Below are 21,340 nucleotides of genomic sequence, written 5' to 3' on the forward strand. Positions count from 1 at the left end.
GCATCATTGCAAGAAGTGCACCCTTGTCAACAGCTCATTATGAGAACCATGATGTATTATAGCAAGTAGCCTTAGGCATCAGACCAAATAGATTGCACCGTCGGGGAGAGATGGGCATATATCTTCATACGTGAGCACTCGACAATAGATAGAACAATCAAAATACCAGAACATCCATACTCAAGAACAAACGTACACGCCGCAATGATGGAATGCAAGGAATCCACCTTGCCATGAAAGAACATATATTGACAGCCGTGTCGTCTCGTGGGAGCGACAAGGATAATGATAATAAGAGGCGATAGATAACAAACACCGATCTTTCGCAAAGACTTGAACAGTTAAAAAGACAAAAAAAAAAAAAAGAACTAAANAAAGGGGAATCAAAATGTTTCGTGAGACGAGGTTGGGCGTCAAGGTCGGCAGTCATCAAGAATGCGAGTCCATTGAAGAACCCACAAACATCCGTAACACAAACGACAATGCCACTTCTTCTTTGGTATTTTTTTCTGGTTTGGTTGTTTTTCTGTTCTGTCGAGGTTGCAATCTTTTTGCAGTCTCCGTATTTCCTATTTGTGATCTGAGTGGCGGGGTTGCAGATTAAGGCCATTCAAAGGTAAACAAGATATCCAACTTTTCCAAGGGTGTGCACCACCTTGGACATATAAATCCTTCCCGTAACTCTTCCCGACATGTGCTGTGTATTTCGGATTCGGGGGGTTTTTGTTTCGAGATTCGAGGACATCGCAGCGATTCGGATCATTTTGGTATGTTGGTGTGTTTTTTTTTTACATGATCACGCACTTTGCGCAGCAACCGGCGTCCTCGGCCGGATCGCTCACGTCCATCTTGCCCTCTGGTGCGCGGGCGCCGAACGCGCCGGAGCCGGAGGGGTACGAGGACATCTCCTTGTTGTAGCGACGGATCTCGCGGACGAGGTCGTAGAAGGCGTTCTCGACGTTGATGCGGGATTTGGCGGAGGTTTCGATGAACTTGCAGCCGAACTGGCGGGCGAGCGCTTCGCCCTCTGTTGTACGCGATGAATCGTTAGCCACGGAATTGGGGATTCGGTTTGGAGTTTCTCAAAGGAAGAGGTCGGGAAAAGAGTTCAGGAGAGTCCGGATGTGGAGATGGAAGACATACCTTGCTCGGAGACCACACGCTCCTTCTCCAAATCGCACTTGTTGGCGACAACAATGATGGGGAAGTAATCCTTGTCCTTGACGCGCAGGATTTGCTGTTGGAAGGTCATGATTTCTTCGAAGGATTGGCGCGACGTAATGGAGTAGATGAGCAGGAATCCCTCTCCGGTTCGCATGTATTGTTCTCGCATAGCCGAGTATTCCTCCTGGCCTGCTGTATCCAGGACATCCAACAAAGCGACTTCATCATCGATCACACACTGCTTGCGGTAGGAATCTGTAGGCGGAAGAAGATTCCGAATCAGCTTTGTTGTTTAACTGAGGTCCGGAACCCCTGGGAAAACGCGACACGATCCGCGCGGCTGATGAAACTTGGGGGCGGCTTTGGAGGTGCTCACCTTCGATTGTTGGATCGTACTCGTCCACGAAGTGACTCTGGATCAGCTGGATGGTCAAGCAAGACTTTCCGACACCACCACCGCCGACAACCACCAGCTTGTATTCTCTTAGGAACTGATAAATACGGGGTTAGCCATTGGGAAATGTCGAGAACCAGTCTGACTCGAGGAGCACATTAGATAATCTCACCTTTGAAGCCATTATGATTCAAGTAAAGAAAATAAAACGGAAAAGAGATATCAAGTCGGTCAGAGAGGAATCGCCGAACAATTTAAAGCGAAATCCACTAAGTTAAAAAAAAAACAAAGGGAGAATTAGGGGGAGAGTTCGGAGGTTGGAACTGGCGGGAAGAAATAAATGGAGAAAACGGGGAGCTTCCAAGGTTCTTCTCTTCTTCTTCCTTTTTTGGAGAATCTTCTTTAGTTCAAATCTTAAGTTCTGGGGTAAACAAAAGATTTAAAATAATTAAAAAAAGACAATAGTGATCTTGTTTCTTTTTTTGTTCTAGAGAAGACAGAATCGAAGAAGGGAGAGAGAAGGGGCAAAAGGGAAATTCAGGAGATAGTGGGGAGAAAATGGTGATTGGGCCAGGAAAAGGGGACATGCGCGCCATTGAGTGGTGCTAGATTGCTTTTATATTTACTTTGCTCTTTTTATTTTTATTATTCTCTCTACGACTTCCTCTCTCTCTATGTTGTAGGAAGATTCTAGGGTTCTAGGGTTCTTTGGTTGTTGTTCATATTGCAGTCTAATCTATATAACAGTCTTGTCGCCCTGTGATTTCCTCAACTTCTCCTTTCTTAGCTTCTGAATTCGTGTTAATATATATGGCTTTGGTACGCTACTAAATTGTATCTCTACCAGGAAATTGATTGGCTTAAGCCACGGCCCCATTAAGGAACGTGCAATTGGCAATATATAGCGGAGATTATCTTATGCCTTCTCCTTTTACTCGCAATCTACACTAAATTACCAATTACCTCTCTATATTGTCTATCGGCTACACATGTACGGAGTACCACTCCTACAGAAGTTAGGAAGTCCAGTTCGTTCCTCCAGAGTGGATCTGCCGTCCCGGTGGAGATGGGTCCCTCTTTGGCGCTTTTAGGGCATTGGCCTCCAATGTCCACCTATATTGTCCAGTACTCTGTACGTTGTATAATAGACTGGGTTAAGAAATAACAAACAATCATTCAGATAACAATTCAAATGAGGGTTGGGCACCAAAACCAACAGTCTGTATGGTTTACTCGACACCGCATATTCATCTTGGCTTTCTTATACGCCTGGATGGCTTGCAGTAGACGCCCGCCTTGCATAATTGCATCATCCCGCCGCAACACAATCACCTCTGTCACTTTTGATGATTGGATACATCGGAAAATTCCTACTCTTGTCAACGTCCTTGGAACCCCATCACATACAAATCATCGGAGCCATTGACGCCGATCTGTTCATTTTTCACCACGATCACCATATGCCCTACATTCGGCGCCGTTTTTTTTTTCTTGACCGATGTAAAAGCTGTAGATCGGGAATTAGATCCATATCATTTTCCATAATTCTTCTTTTATGTTCTCCTAGGCTCATTATATTTGAAGTGAGCCGCTGCTTACGATCTGCTTATCTTAGCTCTGACAGGCACAAACCCCGCGGCTTGGGACTTGGATCCGGCCCCGCAGGATTGTGCAGAGTCACATTTGGGCGTTGAACCATCTCTGGATAATTGTCTATAACATGCTTCACCCGCCATATTTTCATACTCTTGGACTCTTTATCAAAGCAAAAAAATTAAAAACCTTCGAAAAACTCCTTGCGCGATTTTCTGTCTTGTCCACGGTTCTTCCCCGGGCGCGATGCCTGTCTTGACCTAGGCGTGACTCTGTTGCTTCCTTTCCCATGGATGAACAGAACTCAATCCCAAGTATGCGCTGGGAACGATTATGCATGATCGACTCGAACAAATGCCTCAAGGTTGGAAAAGAGCCGACATTGAATTCTGACGTTACTTTGTTAGTTGGTCGGCATTGAAATTTCAGTGTTGTATTCTATAGATTATTCTTAGAAGGCCCGATTTGATAATAAGGCTGCCCCGGTGCATCCGTTTGATTTGTAAAGTGGGCTGATCCTGATATGACCCGTCAAACGGACGCACGGTCTGTGATTGATCATGACTCTGGTGATCATGCATCTGTCAGCATCCGGTAGGTGATACGAGGGACTGTTTTCGAGGCAGCGCTTAGGAAGAACTACAATAAGTTCATGATGAGAAGACTGATAATGAGCCGCACAAAGCGATGTGATGTGATAGGAAAAACAATTGGTAGGCGTTGTCCAATATCTAGTGACAAACCTACCTGCCAAGTCACACAAACGTGTCACCGACTAAAGTAAGTCCCTAGAACCAACAAACCATATACTTACATAGTGTGGAGAGATTGACATATATCATGCCAACGGCCAAGTGCAAATTGAAGTTCATAGGCGCAGAGAACCATCCACGTAGAGTGCCTTTGTGCAGATTATCAATCAGATCAATGGACGTGAACTCGGGATTGCAGCTGCCCCATGAGATAAAAAACCGGACAGATACCCCGGAATCACTTGTCGGCTAAGAAAAAGACCGAATCACACTTGACTTGACTCGAGACCGAAGGCATCACCAATCCCGCTCGACGTGCAACAGATCATGGGGGTACAAGTGCCTGGGCACATGAGCAGAGACAATTAACACAACGTGTCCAATTTGTCGGAGATTTAAGTACCCGACTCTGAAGAAATCACCGTAAAAAATATGTCTTCGTTGTGAAAATAAGATGAGCGCGACCCAACTCGTGCCTACCCAACGCCCAAGCAGACGAAGCAACCTGCCAACAAGCCCAACGTTGAAAACCCCGAGCATCAGCCAATCAACTTCAAATGTCTTTTGCCGATCTCAAAGTCGGCGGACTGTATGTCATTCTGCAAGCCCGTCAGGAACCACCCGAGCCCAATGAGTTCTACTGGGGTCTATACCTCCACTCGGACACCGTTGGAGGAATGGTATACCACGTCGTAGATACAAGATCTGGACTGAGACCCGAGCATGAGTATACTGGTGGAATCTTCAACACCCCACTTCTTACGGGCCTATTCCGTATCGCCGATATCACTCGTCCCTTGCATGCATTCGTCGACAGGGTAATAAGGTCATACGACAGCAGTCTCAACTGCCCCGGAAGAAGTAGCAACAGCAAGTTCTGGGTTTTGAACGTCCTTGCACTACTGATCCAGCCTACGGCTACGGGATGGCTTCCAGTGAACTGTCATAACCTGCCCATCTTGGAGCAGGAAATCCGCGATTGGGGTAATCGAATGTCCCAAGGGCGATGTATCTATCAAAGGCCCAAGCCAATTGGATCTTCGACAATCTGCGGGTTACCAGAATGGAAGACACAGCGTGAGTTGCCAATTTCCCTCGGGGAATCTTAGTGTTGTGAGGAAGATCGATTGACACAAAAGCAATGGACTAAATAGCCGAACACCCAATCTATTCGACCAAATGATCCAATCACCCGAGTAGGATTTCTCGTGTCAAGCACTAATTGACCGGTGTGTTATGTAGTGTTTTCAAACATGCAATTGCATATTATACCTGTCAATTCTTCCGAATCTAGCGTATTAAATTTCAAATCTAAAGCATACCACCTTTAGCCATAGTAACCCGGTCGTCAAACACCACAACTGCCTCCGCCATAATCTCCCTCGGCGGCTCAAGTCCCGTCCAGAGTAGAAACTGGTCGAATGCCTGTGCGAGAAGTACCTCCACACCCGTAATCGTGTCCCACCCTTGATTCTGCTGTGCTGCTGTCAAAAGCGGCGTCTGCCTTGGCTTGTACGACACATCGACACACAAACTTCGATTACTAAACAATAAAGAGAACTGATCTTCTGTAGTCGTATATGCGGACACAGTGCCGATAACGACTTCCGGCTTCTTTGGAAGAGCTTGGAGACCTGGGACAACCTTGATCTCGAAAACAGACTTGAAATCGTGTTTGACTTTCTCTGTGGTGGCTAAGGTTCGATTAACAAGATAGATGCGTTTCACTCTAGCTTTGTGCAGAGCATAGAGTGCGGCTCTTGGTGCGCCTCCAGCCCGATCACTAGTCAGGTGCTGGGTTGATGTTGTTTTTTGTCGAGTGTTCAGTCACAATACTGTACAGGCCAGACCAATATGCGTTATCGTCGATGATTTTCTGCTCGCTGTCATTCCCTTTGACAGTGAGAGTGTTGACTGCGCCGATTAATTGGGCAGTCTTGATTTGCTCGTCACAGAACTTGTGGACTTGGAGCTTATGTGGCACTGTGACGCTCAATCCACCAAAAGGAATCGCTTAATTAATACAACAGCTTCGTCAATGCTGTTGGACTCGTGAATTGTATAGGTAAAGGGAAGAACATAGTGCTGGAAGCCTGCGCTGTGGATGGTGGGTGAAACACTGAACGATATCCCTTTGCCGAAGATGTGGAAGTTCTTTACCATGATGGCTTGAGTAATTGGCATAAAGAGCAAAGGATAATTCATTGCCTGTGTTATAACTCCTGGACATGCATCTGTGATGTCGAACTATGTGTCGCTGCGGCTATGAATATAATCGATTATGGGTCTCATGGCCTACGGGCGACTATTGGGACCACCGTTGTATACTATTTTCAACTTCTCTTTTATTTCTATACAAGAATAGTCAGCTAAGTTTGCGGCCTTTAGATGGTCTTTTTAGATGGTCTTTTGGGGTATCTTTTTAGATATATGTGGAGGGGAAAAAAAAAGCATACTTTGTTTTGTGTAAGAGACTTTTCTTTCTATATATAATTAGGGACCTACATAAGATGATCTCTCTTCTCTAAACTGGTATATCTTCCAATTGTATATACTTCAATTTGACATGCTTCAATTTAGGTATACAAAGCATACTCTTGTAAAGTGTCAATTAAATACACTTAGAGAGTATATATATGGTACACAGTTGAAACAATTAGAGGGATAAAAGGACTGCATACTACACTCTGAAAATTCTATTCAACTGAATGCCCCATTGATGACCTTCTCAACCTTGCGAAGTCACCAACTACAGCTGGCTTGGTGGTGACCATGCCATACTCTCGAAATATTTTCAACAACTAGGTTCGCAGAGCCAAAGCTCTTAAAGCTCGTCTCTTTTCTCACCGGCGAATCTAACTTTACCTCAACGGTCACTTCACTTCAACCTTATCAAGTACCTCTCCTACAATGTACAACACCAAGTGACTCCCCATTCAACGCACCTCACCTTCGTCAAGTACCTCTCCATTCGACGTAACTCCCGATCAGAATGCTTTCTACTCCCACCAACAAGCCTACTACAGCTAACAATTTTCTTGGCAACCCTATCGTACGCTACAACAACCTTTTCAACGACTAGGTTTAATTCTTCGTGGGGGGACTCAGCTCCATGGTTTCATATTTGTGGGGGGTGTGAGATTTCATAGTTCTGTAGAACCTAGCTTCTACAACTCTCTACTCAATACATCCCACATTACACCACGCACTTCGACATGATCCTCTCTTGACAAGGAGGGTGTCATCAGATCCAGATTAGTTTAATAACTAACTAGAGACTGCTACTAAGAGGTATCAATTTTCTGGGGTTATCGTAATTTTAATTAGCCACACCTAGAATCCGCGAAGTGATAGTATTGATGAGGCCTAAAGCTAGACGAAATGTGGACAACACGGTGAAGGCCATTTCACGAGTTATTGAGTTTGATCATGAGGTTCAAAGTCCATCAGACGAATCTTCTTCGCCGGCTTGGTTGGAGTCCTAGAGTCGGACCGCTTTGAAGGCCGGCCTGATATTTGGAGCGTTTCGACAATCTCTTGATAGCCTCTAGCTGAGGCGGCCTGGAGAGCGCTACCGTAGCGGCCGCCCTGCGCGTTGATATCTGCTCCTTTGTCTAAAAGAAGCTTAACAATCTCTTGATGGCCTTTAGCTGAGGCGGCCTGGAGAGCGCTACTATAGCGGCCGCCTTGCGCGTTAATACCTGCTCCTTTGTCTAAAAGAAGCTTGATAATCTCTTGATGACCTCCAGCTGAGGCGGCCTGGAGAGCGTTACCGTAGGTGCTGCCCTGCGCGTTGATATCTGCTCCTTTGTCTAAAAGAAGTATGACAATCTGTTGATGGCCTCTAGCTGAGGCGGCCTGGAGAGCGTTACCGTAGGTGCCACCCTGCGCGTTGATTTCTGCTCCTTTGTCTAGAAGAAGCTTGACAATCTCTTGATGCCCTTCAGCTGATGCGGCCTGGAGAGCGTTGCTGTACTTACCGCCCTGTGCGTTGACGTCTGCTCCCTCAGCAATAAGATGTTGTGCCGGTGCTACGAGCCTAAGCAAGCAAGCATAGTAGAGCCTGGAGCCTCGCGGAGGACCAGGGTTATCATCCCAGATCCAATCAGCCTGACATAAACGAGTCCATCGTTGGAATGTTGCTTCCTTTTTAAGAAAATCGACTGTCAGTCGAGTTATATCATTGGAAGCCTGAGCCAACGCAGCATGGCCTATCAAAAGTTCTGCCGTATACCTTGCCATCGGAAAATCCCGCCTAATCTCTCTGTTGCTACCCGTGATATCTGTAAGATACACCAAGCACGTCTTTGTTATGGAAATGCTGGCAGTCGTACTCTCGAAATGATTCTCTCCGAGAAGGTATTCTTTGACGGAAAAGTGGACAAGATGTAGCTCTTTGGCGGTACCTTGAACGACTATCACTAGGCCGGGACAGTATTTGATAATATCAATCTCGCGAAATAGTCGGCGCTTGATGTTAAAGCCTTGTGACTCATTTTTGATCTGTGTCGCTATTATTTCTATAGCTTGGGCCAGCGTGAGAGGTCGGTCAGAGTACACTAGGAATTGTAGGAGACGTATCGCGTCATCTTTCAGCTCTGTCGGTATACTTGCAACCATACGCTGGTATGTTGAATTTAGATCCGGCGGCAAAGATATAAGAGCTTCCTCAATAGCTGCCTCGTGAGGACATCGAGCTAGGCTTTCTAATTGACAGAATGCCCACCTGAACCTAAGTAGGGCGTTAGTAAAATATCGGTATATTAATCGAAGTAGGAACATCTCACATCCCGTCGGCCCCGTCGCCAACCTTTATCCGGATCCTCTCGAGAATATCTTGGGACAAGTGATTCTCTGTAAAGTCTCGTCGTTGAGAAAGTTGTGCCGTTACCCACGATCGTATATCAGAGTTAATAGCCTGCTTCTCAAGTGATAGGCAGTTATCCTCGCCTATCAAAGGGGGAATATAACGCTGAAACTCGGACTCAGGTCGACTGGTATAAAGTAGCTGGATGTGGGACAACTCCGGCCTAGATATCACCTCCTTGATCCACATAAGGACATCATTTCTTGTTTTTGATTCATCCAATGCATCTAGAACGATAGAAACCTTTCTATCGATTGAGAGCATCTTGAAAACAATATTCGAAAGCGCCTTTGTCGTAGGTTGGCTGCTGCCATCCTGGTGTGTTTTAAATAAAGTATCTAGATGAGCAGCAGAGCCCACCTCGCCTTGGTAAAGTTGGAAAGCAAAAGACCGCAGCATGCCATCCCATGTCTGCTTTGTGGAATCGCCAAAGTCAAAGAAGAAGAAGATCAGGATAAGACCATCGCTTCCCTTCGCGAGATAATCAAGCACAGTCGTACTAAGGACCGTCTTCCCACATCCCGCAAGCCCGTGCAGCCACAAATGCCGACGCGACCCCGAGTGCCATGACTTGAAGATAGGGCTTTCTAGGAGCCACGCACCTGTCCCCTTATGGCGGAGCGTCCTCGCGTGGTTGGCATTTGTAGATGGATTTGGGGGACAAAGCCAGCTCCTGATCCTATCCGTGCGAAGACTAGACCTGATATGATCAGTTGCAGCTTTCGTTGCAACTGACGTCTGTTGTAAGCTATTAATCTGTCGTTTAACTAATCGCAGTTAGGACGTATATTAATTTCAAATGTTATACCGTCTTGTGTATTTGCTAGTTTAGCTAGTAAAGGAGATAAGAACTAACCTGACTGAATCACTTCTAGGGCGCTCTTGGTCTCTTTGACCTCCGTGACCGGCACATACGACAGAAGCTCCTTTGTATACGCAGCGGCGGTTGCCGAGGCGTAGCGTTGCCATTGATCATTCTTGTGAGCATCGGCGTAGTCGCAAATCCCTCGGATCACAAGACAGGGAAAGTGGTTCATTAGGCCGGCCGCTTCCATCTCAAAGCATATACAATCCTCGCCGATGTCAGCAACAATCCGATCGCGAGCAGCAGCGTCTTTGACGAGTGTGTTGCCGGATGCGATAGTCCCATAGTGAATATCGGGGTTGGTAGTGTCTCGAGTATCGCGTTGAACCTCATCAGCCTTATCACAGCCCCGACAGTCCGGGCCGGGGATATGATTGCATAGAGCTTTAAAGAGGCGGTCGTTGTCGAAGCCTTGGTGAATAAAGCCAGGGCTTTGCTTAGTTCTCTTACCCATCTTCGGGTTCTTCTCTAGCATTTCTTGAAGGAAGCAGGGAATCTTAGAGTCTTTTCGCTCGTGGTAGGCCTGGATTTTACTAAGTGCATTGAGAAGGACCGTGGGAGGCCGTCCAAGGAAGCCTTTAAGCTCACGTTTATCACCAGGCTTTGCTTTGATCAAGTCGTACTGGCAGACGCCGCCTGTGGTCCCACTGGGCTGGCTCACGACAACGTCACCCAGCCGGATATCATAGTCCTCGTCCGGGCGGGCGATGCCGCCGCCTATACCGACCATAAGACCAACACGAACAGATGGCAAAGAGGCAATGAGGCTCGAAGCCGTGGTCGCAGCCGAGGTGGTTCCGTATGCTCCAGAGGCCAGAGAGGCAATAACAATGTTATGCTCTCCCATACAACCCCACGTATAAACATTCGTATCGGCTTGGTGTCTAGTGAAGCTGGTTGGAGCTGTATGTTCCTCATCGAGCATCGCTTCTGCAGCGGCCCGCTCGATGGGAAGAGCAGCAATCCAAGCGATTTGATAAGAGTCGGGGCTGTCGAGGTTGTTGTGGGATGCCATGATGCGGAAGGAAGCGCATTAGGCTGCCGGATAGGATAGGTGGATGGAAAGATAGAATTGTGCGCTTCGTCTCTGTCGTAGTCACACGAGAAGAGACGGAGACGTGACTCTGGCGTGTTTTCTTATCACTGTAAGTCCAAAGGTGCAGCTTTGCCAGTTGCCACGCAGGACTAAAGCTGCCAAAGGCCCGAGTCACTGGCAAAATAATCCTGGAAAGACACCGGGAAGCAGTAGAAGAATCGATAGATTTGCACTTATCTCGACGATGGAAGAGGAGGGACAGCATGGCAGACAGAATCTATAGCCTTCTCAGCCCCAAATACTCCGTACGCAGTCATGTATTAGGCACGTATCATAGCCGCCGTGGCTATCAGCTGAGGGAGACCCAAAATTTCAACGCTATTAAATAGATACTACAGTCCCTAAATCCCCTAAATCCCGAATCCTAATAGGGCCCTAAAAAGATATTTTAAAATGAAGGGCCCTAATAGAGAATATATGGATGTAGAGTTGAATATTAAATGGGCGTCTTCCTCTTGATTGGCCCTTCTTCCTGATTCAGTCAGTGAGTTGATATTTGGGCCCCGGGGGTCTGAACTGAAACTCAGCCGCAGGGCGGTAAGAGATACTATTGGTCCACGTGGTAACAGGTTACCCCTCGAACAGAGGGGCGTGCCGTTCCGAACTCCATACAACATATAGTAATGGGACACAAGGTACTCCGTACATGTTGACCTTTTCTAGGCAATAGCCTCTCTTTGCATAAAAGTTAGGCTTTTACGCTGGAAATTTGGATAAGAAATTTTTGGAGCAACTTCAACAACCACCGGACGATTGACCTCCTGAGGCCCAACCACAGCAATCAGATGATGGCCCATTGAAATGGTGTTAATTCGCTTCTTCACCGCAACTAAAAAGCACAACTCCGTATCACAAAGAGAAATATATGTAGCGAAAAGGAAATTTAAGACTCGCCAGGATTTCATGCCAAATCCGAAATAATCGAGAGCCAACCCACGCCAGCTGATGCTGCTTCGATCCCCTTGGTATCCTTCTGTGGGGGATAGCTGACACGAGCTAACCTCGACAACTGGACCGCGAGCAAATGCTCTCTGAAATACAAATCCAAACCACCGATCATGTGAATGCTTTGCTCCGCACCGTTTGCCCCCTTCTTCTCTCCCCAGCACAGCCTGGGACCAACAATTTCATCTTCCATCTTCCCAGTCCTACTTCCACTTTTAGCCCATACACGCTTCGTCTCATACAAAGTCTCCCAAGCGAAGCCAAAGCTCCCAAACATCCCACCTTCCTTCTTCCCTTCTGCTGCTGCACTCTTCCACACGAAATTGCGCCCTCCGTATTCAAATCGTCGCGGGGACCAATCCTTTCGCTGCATCTCTCCATCCGGAATCTCGGTTATTGCGCCCATGTCGGGTATTGTCCGCGTTATCATCCGGAAACTGCCACCTTTTGTCTTCTGTAGTTTCACACTCGTCGCCCCAATTTGAGGTAAGAATTCTCCGGCACGCCGGAGGACCGTCTCGACGATGGGTGCTTCGTTGCTCCAGACAAATTGGAGGGCGTATAAGACGTGTGTGTTGGTCGCGTCTTTGACGAAAAACCAATATGAGCGCAGACCCAGGCTGACCAGCTCCGAGGAATGTGTAATGCGATAAGTGATCGTCGGCGCCGAGGGAGAGAGGGTCAGCGAGAAGAATGGTCGTTGCGAGGTGTCGGTATTGAGTAATGGTTGGAGATGGGCTGGCGCTACGCTGATATCCTTTGTAGATTGACTGGGATCGTCTCCGCGGAAAGTATTAAGATCTCTGCGGATCTGGCAGTCGACAAGAATCAGTTATCTGAAAGAGGTGTGCCATGTCCTGGAGTATGTGGCTTACTTGGGTCAAGGACCAAGTCTTTCCGTCCTCGTCCTCGATCTCCTCCATCGCATCCAAAATCGTCGGAGGCAATATTATACCATCGAAACTGCCCTTGCCCTTTAGGTTTTCGAGATAGGCTAGGCGTTCTCGATGAACTTGGACCTGTCTCTCAAACATTTTTCTGTTGATTTTGGGGACATTTCCTTTCTTGTATATTTTAACTGCTCCATCCAAAACAGTTATGGCGTTCTTGTAGACGGTGATGGCTTCATCATAGTCGCCCTTGCGTTCCAAAATAAAGGGCATGGCGGCCAACTTATAGACCTTATTGTTAACATCGATCTTTCCTGCCATTGCGTCGGTAGGACAATAGTCGATTGATGTGAATAATAGTTTCTATATCTTGTAGCAGCGATACTTTTCGCTCTTGGGTGGTTGGTTTAGTGCGCTGCTACAGAGAAGGTTCGCATGACGCTCCTTTATAGAATAGAAGAAGTCGGAGCTTTTCTTTGTAGTTTACGCCAAGGTAGAAATATGCCTTGCCAAGGAGTTTCCGGTATAAAACTGAGCCTATATGGGAGTTGTGTTCGCGCAGCCGTTGTCGCGAACGACTGTCCTCGAATCAGGTTGCAGCGGGGGGAACCTTCGGGAGAGATAACTTGGAAGTTCGGTGGGAAATGATCACCTGTGGCATCAGCCACGATGGGTAGCCTTTTCTCAAACACCTTATGCACTTCACTTCAGATACGCATGGTTGGCTCGTGAAGAAAAGGACACTAACTAATCGCTTAGCATTACTCCCTTTGAAGCTTGGCAATTAAGTTTAGCCAACCACCCTGCCGGCTGGGCGGGGCTTAGGGGCACATGGCTATCAATCAAGCCACCTTGAATGTAGCAACTCAGGGTCCAGCGCTGTTTGCGGAGCTCCGGACCAAATTACAGGGGGATAAATTGCATCAGTCTGCGCAGAAATGGGTTTCGACGGCGCCATTTATATTGACTCAGAGCCATCCATGAAGTGAGCAAGATAAAACAATAAATGAGAGGAACCCCCGGTAGGCTACAAGATGCAGCAATAGCGATGACTCTAGAATTAAGACATCAGTTGAGTTTATTGTTTGACACCATATATATACCCTAACAGAAAATGAATCAAGCATGAAGTCCACGCGAAGTACAAAGAATATCTCATCCGATAACAAGTCCCCGCACCACAAATCGGTAATACTGGATAAGTGCTAAAACGCCAAAATGCCCATCAAATTGGATTTCAAAAAAAGAAGGGAAAAAAGGGTCAACAGTGACAGGAAATCCTTTGAATTCCGTGACAAAAGGGGGCAGTTTAAGATTGAGGGTACTCCGTACTGGCGAGGCACTCCGCGAAGGGCTTAGATTGGTGGAAATTTCCTTTATTGCTGCCATTGACATTACCTGGTATAAGTCTCAATTCGGCACGTCTTGTGTTGCTTAGGATATTTAAGCACCCTTTCTCGCCATCTTCGGAGCAATGAAGAGGACCTTTCCCAGAGGACGGGGGTGCGGAGGGGCATGTCAGTCTAGGGTGGATCCGCTTGCTTAATATACCATGTCCGTAGAGCACAGCCCTGCCTCTTTAACAGCTCATCGTCACTGCTTCCCGTCAACACAACTACAACTTTGGATATAGGTATTCAATAAAGTCAACATTGCAGCATGGCGCGTGCTAAAAATTTGATCGCATTCAAAAAGCCTCTTCTGGTGTCTGTCCACTCCGACCAGGAGCCTTTCACTGCTGATGTGCTCGTGTCACACAATGGGGAAATTACCTACATTGGAAACGAGATAGACGAAGATAATATGGAAGCCGACATAGTAATCGATGCCACTGGTAAATGGTTAATACCAGGGTTCATATCAGCGCACAGTCATTTCTGGCAAAGTGCCTTTCCCGGTCAAGCGTCGGATAAAACTGTCAACGAGTGGTCGGAGGCTATTTATGAGCCTGCAATGAGATTGACCACCCAAGATTTCTACAATCTTACAATCCAAGGAGCGAGCTCTCATGTGCGAAAAGGGATTACAACTGCCTTCAACTTCACTTACTCACCAAGGTTCCGGGATGGCTTGGCAGACCGTGCTCAATTTGCCGGCGCTCTAGATTCTGGAATTCGCTTTATACACGGATTCAACATAGGGGCGATGACCCCTAAATGGTCTAGAAAGCAAGCCTTTATGCGAACTCAGAAGTTTCTGGAGTGGGCCTCTACGTTTGAGAACACTGGAAAATATCTTGGAACCATGGTTGCAAATCACGGAATTATGTACAAGGAGAATATGAGCACTCATGCGGAAGCCGAAATCATGTGCAAGCTGAATTTGCATGGGCACCTTCATTATCTCGAAAATCCTCAATCACAGGACATAGAGACGGAGCAGGCCCGGTGGCAATGGCTTAAAGATGCCGGTCTTCTTAACCGGCGACTCATATTGGGACATTTCCTACATACCACAACTTCAATGCTCGAGGAAGCTGGTCATGCAGGCATGAGCGTGAGTTGGAATCCAATGTCCAACGGCCGTCTCGGATCGGGTATTGCGGATATTCCCGAATATTTGAAACACAACATTCACATTGGGTTGGGTGTTGACGGCGAGGCCAGTAGTGACCGTTGCGACCCGTTCGAGAATATGCGAATGGGTCTTTACTCTGTTCGAGGGAAATATCAGGATCTTTCCGTACTCACAACACGTGAAGTCCTTTATATGCACACTCTAGGAGCAGCTGGGGTGTTGGGAATCTCAGAAAAGGTCGGCAGTCTCGAAGTGGGAAAGCAAGCTGATATGATTCTTCTTGAGCCCCCAACCACCTGGAGGCTTACCGACCCAATGTCTGCGTTGGTATTCTCAGCGGGTGTGGAAAACATCAACTCGGTTTTCATCGGGGGTGTTGAGCAATGGCCGCAAAAACCAAATTCCGCCCCTTCCAGCTTGTCTTGGGCATCATGGAAATTTCCTGTGATATGAGTATAAATTACACACAATTTGCCTCGAGCCCTCTCTTGAAAAGGCAGAATTTTACCTTTGTAGTTGGGGCTACCAACTGAGAATGACTCCAAGGCTATTTTTACAGCCACGGCAAGTACGGAGTAGGGGGCTTCAAATGTCCTAATTAGGTATAGCGGTATAACTTTTGCCGAGACTACGCCCACGCTGGTTCCTAAATAGGCTAGAGGATACCCATTAATTGACTAGTGTATGATAAATTAGCCAATAGAAAGACGATATCTGAAGGCCATCCGTGCATTATACGAAATGGGCTCTAGGCTGTTCCGTCCAAACTAAACTGGAACCTTGCTTAGTGCTTATGAGAGACCCTGAAATAATTTCTTATCTTAAATGAAGGCGCTGCATCTCTCAAATCCATTCTGTCTTCTTTTCATATATACAATTTCGATTTTTGTCGCTCGTTTGACTACCCTTACATTCGTTAATTTATTCTAATACAACATGCGTGTCCAATCTCTCGCTCTCTTGGCCGGTGCCACTGCCGCTATCGCTGCCGAGACAGTCACTCTTTTCCTACCCGGGTTCGACCAGCAACAAATCGAGGGCAAGGTCATTGGAACTGTATGCGCAATCACACCTCTATTGATTTAACATAGAAGACTAATTGATATTGTTCCAGAGCGGTTCCATGACCAAATATTTTATCAAATGTCCTGCCGACGTTGATTCCGACGACTGCGGCCTTCCCCCCGCTGGCATGACCGTGAACCAAGGCTCTTCAACCGTCAGCTTGTCATACGGCATGGATAATATGTGAGTATCCAGCCCTACAAAGAATCCACTTATCCCCCCCACAATCATAGCTGATCCTTTCCTGAAATAGCACTATCGCTGAAAGCTGCAAGTATGATGCCACAAGCGCCAAGTGCGGCGCAACCTTTGACGAGCATGGCACGACCTCCACGTGGAACTCAGCCATCGCTATCACAGATATTCCCGGTGGCGCATTGATGCCTGTCACGATCACCGCAACTGGAACTGATAGCGGTTCTGCCACCACTGGTGCATCCGTCTCGGCTTCTACCGCTGCTTCGACTACATCGGCTTCTACTTCCGATAGCACCGCTACTGGTACTAGCACTGGCACTGCCGCTGCTGCTGGCACTTCCTCGGATAGCAGCAGCGCTGCTGCCACCAGTCATACTGAGTCTGGTAACGCTGCTATGCCCATGATTACTGGAAACGCGCGCTGGGCTGCCGGTGGTGTTGCTGCTGCACTGGCCCTTGTCGCTCTCTGATACTAGGGTTATTTTTGGGAATGAGCGTGGATGCCAATAGCCGTGGCCCGGCTCACGCCTCTCTACCTCATTATAGATATGTATCTTTCTCATGTATACTATGCAATATACGAAGCGTGATTGTTTTATTTACTTGGATCTTGTCGACCGAATTTGGATTCATATTGTTTCGGGTCAGATATGTACTTGGTAATCATAACTAGAATATGAGGGGATTTGTAAAGATGGTATCCATTTGTGGAACGCTACGTCGAGTCATCGCCAATGTGGTTCCTCGACAGACATGGCTCATTAAAAGTAGGGAATATCTAGGTGGCGTCCTCGCCGACATGAGTGTATACCAAAAAAACACATTCTACCCTCTACCTCCGTCGATCCACTGTAGCCAGTTTGTACAAAATACTCGTTCCCATTCAAAATGATAAACAAGCGTACAATGTAGGGATTCGTCAAGCAGGAAATTCACATGTTTGTGTTTCTTTGAGCACCTTTAAAGGCACACTCTTGTTAAATATTTGGGTCTCTCCAGCAATTGTGACCGAGATCTTCCAGTCTATAGCATGAGTGTGCTTGATGTTATATGTGACAAAGTCGGGATAAATGGGGGCTAGATGATGGAGACGCAAACCAGAAGAAGTCAGGCCGGTTGAGTGTAGAACAAGCTGGAACATGTCCCCGATATCGATGGGTGCGTTTTGGTGTCCCAGAGGCAATATCAATGGAGATTCGAGACTATCAAATGCCTTTTCGAGATGCAGGTCAAGTGAGAACCGATGCCTATCCCTGTGAACAGTTCCGAATGGAGGGCGATCTGTGACGATAATGTGCGTGTAATTGACCAGGGACAATTTGATCCAGTTGATCTGAGCTTCCTGTGGGGTGCCCTTGAGTGAGTCGCTAGTATTATCCTCAATAGGCGCGATGTTTAGCACGAGAGGAAGATTCTGGGAATCGCCGAGTTTCAGAATGCGAGGGAATGTGAGGTCGATCCGGTAGTAGAACTTGGGGACTTTGGAAGATCCGAAAAGCTTCTGTGTTTTTTGCTTTAGGGATAACTTTGCATCGCTCATGGCTACCAGTAGCCGCTGGCTTTGAACTTTACCCTCGATGGATAAGTGAGTGACCTGCTCGAACTGGCTCTTCTCGACCAACTCGACTGGATGCCTGATGTCCACCTTCCAAGTAGCAGAACAAACTTGGGACGATCCGAAGTTGTACTTTAATTTGGCGCTCAGATAATACTCGATAAAACACCCGGACGCGAGGCTGGAGTCGCTGCCTAATGTGGTGAAAGTTCCTGGCAGTGGATGATGAGTGGTCTGGTCTCCATCGAGCGCGACAAAGCTACCAGCTTGTGCACGCTTTTTTCCCAGCATATCAACGGGCTTGGGAGGGATTTGCAGCGAGAAAGACCAGCTGAGTGATTTGTTGCTTCCCTCCGGTAGATGTAGAGGTCCGCGGAATATAACTTCCTCCCTTGGATAAAGTAGGTGCCAGTCATCCGACACCTGTCTCTCTTTATCCCGGGGTGTAAGTTGGCTGTGTATGCGACCCGACAGCGTAAGCGTCACTGTAGCTTCAGGGGTGACAATATGTGCTCGGCGCACGAGATTACCGATGATGGTGTCGCCGGGGGCGAAAGACCACCCCGTCGGTGCAGCGACATCAAATTTGAGGTTATCATCCCCACGGGTATCGCATCGAGACATAATGTATTTGATGCGGTTTTTCAATAGCCCGAGATAGTGTATATAGACTGTTTTAAGTATATTCTGAAAGCCTTATCTGTATTCCCTTAGTGCCTGAAACAGATGGCGAGTACAAAATTCGCATATTGGGGGCAAGGCGAGGTATGGCCCCCATCGGACCAACTAGCTGACCCAATAGCCATTCGCAAATCGACCACACCCTCGACAGAACTTGTCAGCGTAACTCTTGAGGATTCTCCACTACGTACGGAGTAGATATGTTCGTTTTATTTGTTTAGCCTTAGTCATCTATGGGCGACTCCAGTATGCCACCCTAACCGCTATTGTCATCACAAAACATGAGGCATTGGAACATGTACAACGAGTGCTATCTTAACCCCTCTCAATATTTATTTGGACTCGTAGCATGTAAGTTAAGACTTGCGGTGCATGACGCCAGCGGCAGCCTATAAAATAATTAGAACCTGTCCATCCGAAAATTTAACCGCAAAACAAGCTTACTTGGTGGCTAGGGAAGACCAGGGTATCAGCGATCACAACATTCTCACGACGACCAGCCGCAAAGACAATAATCTCAGCGATGTCATCACCGGTCAATGGCTCGACGCCCCTGCGAGTGGTTAGTTTTACTGTGTTCTTTCAGTCTATTTGGCATGACCTACTTGTAGACAGCATCAGCCTTGGCCTTGTCTCCACTGAAACGCACGACAGAGAACTCCTAATCACAGATGTTAGCTTCATACCCAGGATTCCAAATGTATAATATAACCATACCGTCTCAACTTGACCAGGATCGATTTCAATAACACGAATTCTCGTGGCGATGAGCTCCTTCCTCAACGCGTCAGTGAAGGAGCGGACAGCAGCCTTGGTGGCGCAGTAGATGCTGCCACCAGAGTAAGGCTCGCGACCGGCAATACTGCCAATGTTGATAATATCACCACGGCCACCCTCAGAGCGCTTCTTGAAAATGGGCAGGATGGCCTGGGTCATGTTAATGAGACCGGTGACGTTGGTGTCAAACATGACCTTGATATCCTCGGCAGCGATTTCAGGTGCCTGGGCGACACCCTTGACCAAGCCACTACACCGTGAATATCAGTATCAATCATGCATACCAATTATTTTAATTTCATGTGTATGACTCACGCGTTGTTGACAAGGATGTCAATCTCCCTGAACTCCTCGGGCAGGGAGGAAACAAAGTTGCTGACTTCCTCCGGGTTGCTGACATCCAGCTTGACGGGAAGAACCTGGACACCATCGCCAACTTCCTTTGTGATCTCCGCTGCGACCTCCTTCAGTGTGTCGATGCGGCGCGCGGTAAGGATCAACTTCAGGTTTTTGGGCGACGTGCGGGCGAACTCCTTGGCAGTACTCTTTCCAATACCGGATGAGGCGCCAGTAACGACGATAGTCTTGCCTTCGAGGCGCTTTGCCATTGCGGAAGCCATGGTGCGTCGGATAGAAGTTTGGTAGGCCGTGAGAGGGAAGGAGGGGTTTGTGGAGAGAGCTGGGGATGTAAAGGGGTGTGGGAGCCGTCGAAAGTGTCCAATTGATCTGATGCAAGCTCGCAGGTGGCTCATGGATCGAGGTCTCTATTTTTCAATGGGAAATGAGAGGTCGAACGCAAAATAAATAGAAGAATCACGAACGACTGCGGGGACTCTGGCGTCATCTCGTGTTATGTAATCGCCGGCCCCGCGGCGAGAAGGCCGATTCCTTATCTCGATATAACCCCGCCAAGCACCCCAAACATTCGCTGTGTTGATTGGCCCTTTGGGTGATGAATCCAACCACTACGACAATAGGAGTAATTTTACCCCCCTTGCAGCAAATTAGCAAGCCACCTTTTACGGGCGGTCCCCGGGTAGGTAGCCCTGAAGGTAATTTAGAATATATACATGTAGGTAGCAAATGCCTAAATCTCCTATGATCTATCCATCCATGGATAAACAGCTATCATTACAGATTATATAGTGATACCTTGCTTAATGTGACCATAAACTTGGAAGGCTAGATACAAACCATAAGCAGCACGTAAAAGTGCCGATTTTTGCTTAGGTGCTGTATATAAGCCCGTATACTGGGTAAGTGGGTAATTTGGTAGGGAAATGGGAAAACCTAAAAAGTATACATGCTCGCCAATAACTAAAGGGTCATTGTTGTCCACATCGGTAGGATCAGCTACTGACTATTATACCTAACCCTATATAGGAATATTAGCCGGGTGAGCGGCGCCTTGGGTTGTTTCTTAACTCTTGCAGTAGTTGTGAAGAGTATAGGAAGTTAAGTAGCGTAAATAAACCCCGGAAGTTTCGATTACCTAGTATATATATCTTGATAAGACTGATAAAGTACATGCATGTGTGTATGCTTGAAGCAAGACAATGGTCAGAAGTTTACGTACAATATTTAGGTGCGGTATACCTCAGGAGGCTCTGACTGAACGATATGTATATCATAGCTTCCATTTTTTTGTATTCCCTTTGTTTAGTTGAAGAGTCGCGAAAATTGACGTTATGCTCATGTTGTCCTTTTGTACCTTATGTATGGAATTGTCTTACAAAATATACCTAATTCTTACAATGCACTATGCGGTGACCCTCAGCAAAATAGCGAGGGCGTATTGGGCGCTTGGCACGATTATTCGGAGGCAATGCACATAATGGAGTTCGTCTCAGAATGCATGTCATTATGTCCTTTGTATATGCTTGGGATTGACCAAAATGAGAGACAACAAGCCTTTTGTCTCATTAGAATGACCCAAAGAGATATTTTCTCTTTGAAGAAGATTGCCCTCATTGGGATAGTC

General features: G+C 47.1%; 9 protein-coding genes across 9 annotated transcripts; 3 read left to right on the forward strand and 6 right to left on the reverse strand.

The window, feature by feature from the left end:
* Positions 1 to 788: 788 nt before the first annotated feature.
* On the reverse strand, positions 789 to 1,742 carry PEX2_088250 (Ras family protein; the record flags this gene model as incomplete). Its single annotated transcript, XM_016746095.1, has 4 exons — positions 789 to 1,027; positions 1,144 to 1,419; positions 1,541 to 1,655; positions 1,731 to 1,742. 4 exons carry the CDS (start codon positions 1,740 to 1,742, stop codon positions 789 to 791), a joined length of 642 nt encoding a protein of 213 aa, XP_016601700.1.
* Positions 1,743 to 4,460: 2,718 nt separating this feature from the next.
* On the forward strand, positions 4,461 to 5,012 carry PEX2_088260 (uncharacterized protein; the record flags this gene model as incomplete). Its single annotated transcript, XM_016746096.1, has 1 exon — positions 4,461 to 5,012. The coding sequence occupies one exon, from the start codon at positions 4,461 to 4,463 to the stop codon at positions 5,010 to 5,012; it is 552 nt and encodes a 183-aa protein (XP_016601701.1).
* Positions 5,013 to 5,214: 202 nt separating this feature from the next.
* On the reverse strand, positions 5,215 to 6,066 carry PEX2_088270 (shikimate dehydrogenase family protein; the record flags this gene model as incomplete). The annotated part of the gene is made up of 3 exons (XM_016746097.1): positions 5,215 to 5,597; positions 5,740 to 5,860; positions 5,929 to 6,066. 3 exons carry the CDS (start codon positions 6,064 to 6,066, stop codon positions 5,215 to 5,217), a joined length of 642 nt encoding a protein of 213 aa, XP_016601702.1.
* Positions 6,067 to 7,317: 1,251 nt separating this feature from the next.
* PEX2_088280 (NACHT nucleoside triphosphatase) lies at positions 7,318 to 10,650 on the reverse strand (the record flags this gene model as incomplete). Its single annotated transcript, XM_016746098.1, has 3 exons — positions 7,318 to 8,635; positions 8,691 to 9,537; positions 9,627 to 10,650. 3 exons carry the CDS (start codon positions 10,648 to 10,650, stop codon positions 7,318 to 7,320), a joined length of 3,189 nt encoding a protein of 1,062 aa, XP_016601703.1.
* Positions 10,651 to 11,632: 982 nt separating this feature from the next.
* PEX2_088290 (uncharacterized protein) lies at positions 11,633 to 12,887 on the reverse strand (the record flags this gene model as incomplete). The annotated part of the gene is made up of 2 exons (XM_016746099.1): positions 11,633 to 12,487; positions 12,552 to 12,887. The coding sequence occupies 2 exons, from the start codon at positions 12,885 to 12,887 to the stop codon at positions 11,633 to 11,635; spliced, it is 1,191 nt and encodes a 396-aa protein (XP_016601704.1).
* Positions 12,888 to 14,225: 1,338 nt separating this feature from the next.
* PEX2_088300 (amidohydrolase family protein) lies at positions 14,226 to 15,536 on the forward strand (the record flags this gene model as incomplete). The annotated part of the gene is made up of 1 exon (XM_016746100.1): positions 14,226 to 15,536. The coding sequence occupies one exon, from the start codon at positions 14,226 to 14,228 to the stop codon at positions 15,534 to 15,536; it is 1,311 nt and encodes a 436-aa protein (XP_016601705.1).
* A 483-nt stretch (positions 15,537 to 16,019) lies between these two features.
* PEX2_088310 (uncharacterized protein) lies at positions 16,020 to 16,816 on the forward strand (the record flags this gene model as incomplete). The annotated part of the gene is made up of 3 exons (XM_016746101.1): positions 16,020 to 16,139; positions 16,198 to 16,331; positions 16,402 to 16,816. 3 exons carry the CDS (start codon positions 16,020 to 16,022, stop codon positions 16,814 to 16,816), a joined length of 669 nt encoding a protein of 222 aa, XP_016601706.1.
* A 449-nt stretch (positions 16,817 to 17,265) lies between these two features.
* PEX2_088320 (uncharacterized protein) lies at positions 17,266 to 18,525 on the reverse strand (the record flags this gene model as incomplete). Its single annotated transcript, XM_016746102.1, has 1 exon — positions 17,266 to 18,525. The coding sequence occupies one exon, from the start codon at positions 18,523 to 18,525 to the stop codon at positions 17,266 to 17,268; it is 1,260 nt and encodes a 419-aa protein (XP_016601707.1).
* Positions 18,526 to 18,938: 413 nt separating this feature from the next.
* PEX2_088330 (SDR family oxidoreductase) lies at positions 18,939 to 19,979 on the reverse strand (the record flags this gene model as incomplete). The annotated part of the gene is made up of 5 exons (XM_016746103.1): positions 18,939 to 18,971; positions 19,027 to 19,135; positions 19,188 to 19,243; positions 19,300 to 19,609; positions 19,675 to 19,979. 5 exons carry the CDS (start codon positions 19,977 to 19,979, stop codon positions 18,939 to 18,941), a joined length of 813 nt encoding a protein of 270 aa, XP_016601708.1.
* Between the last annotated feature and the right edge of the window lie 1,361 nt (positions 19,980 to 21,340).

The sequence above is a fragment of the Penicillium expansum genome, assembly GCF_000769745.1.
Source record: "Penicillium expansum strain MD-8 chromosome Unknown contig294, whole genome shotgun sequence".
Lineage (NCBI taxonomy): Eukaryota > Fungi > Ascomycota > Eurotiomycetes > Eurotiales > Aspergillaceae > Penicillium > Penicillium expansum.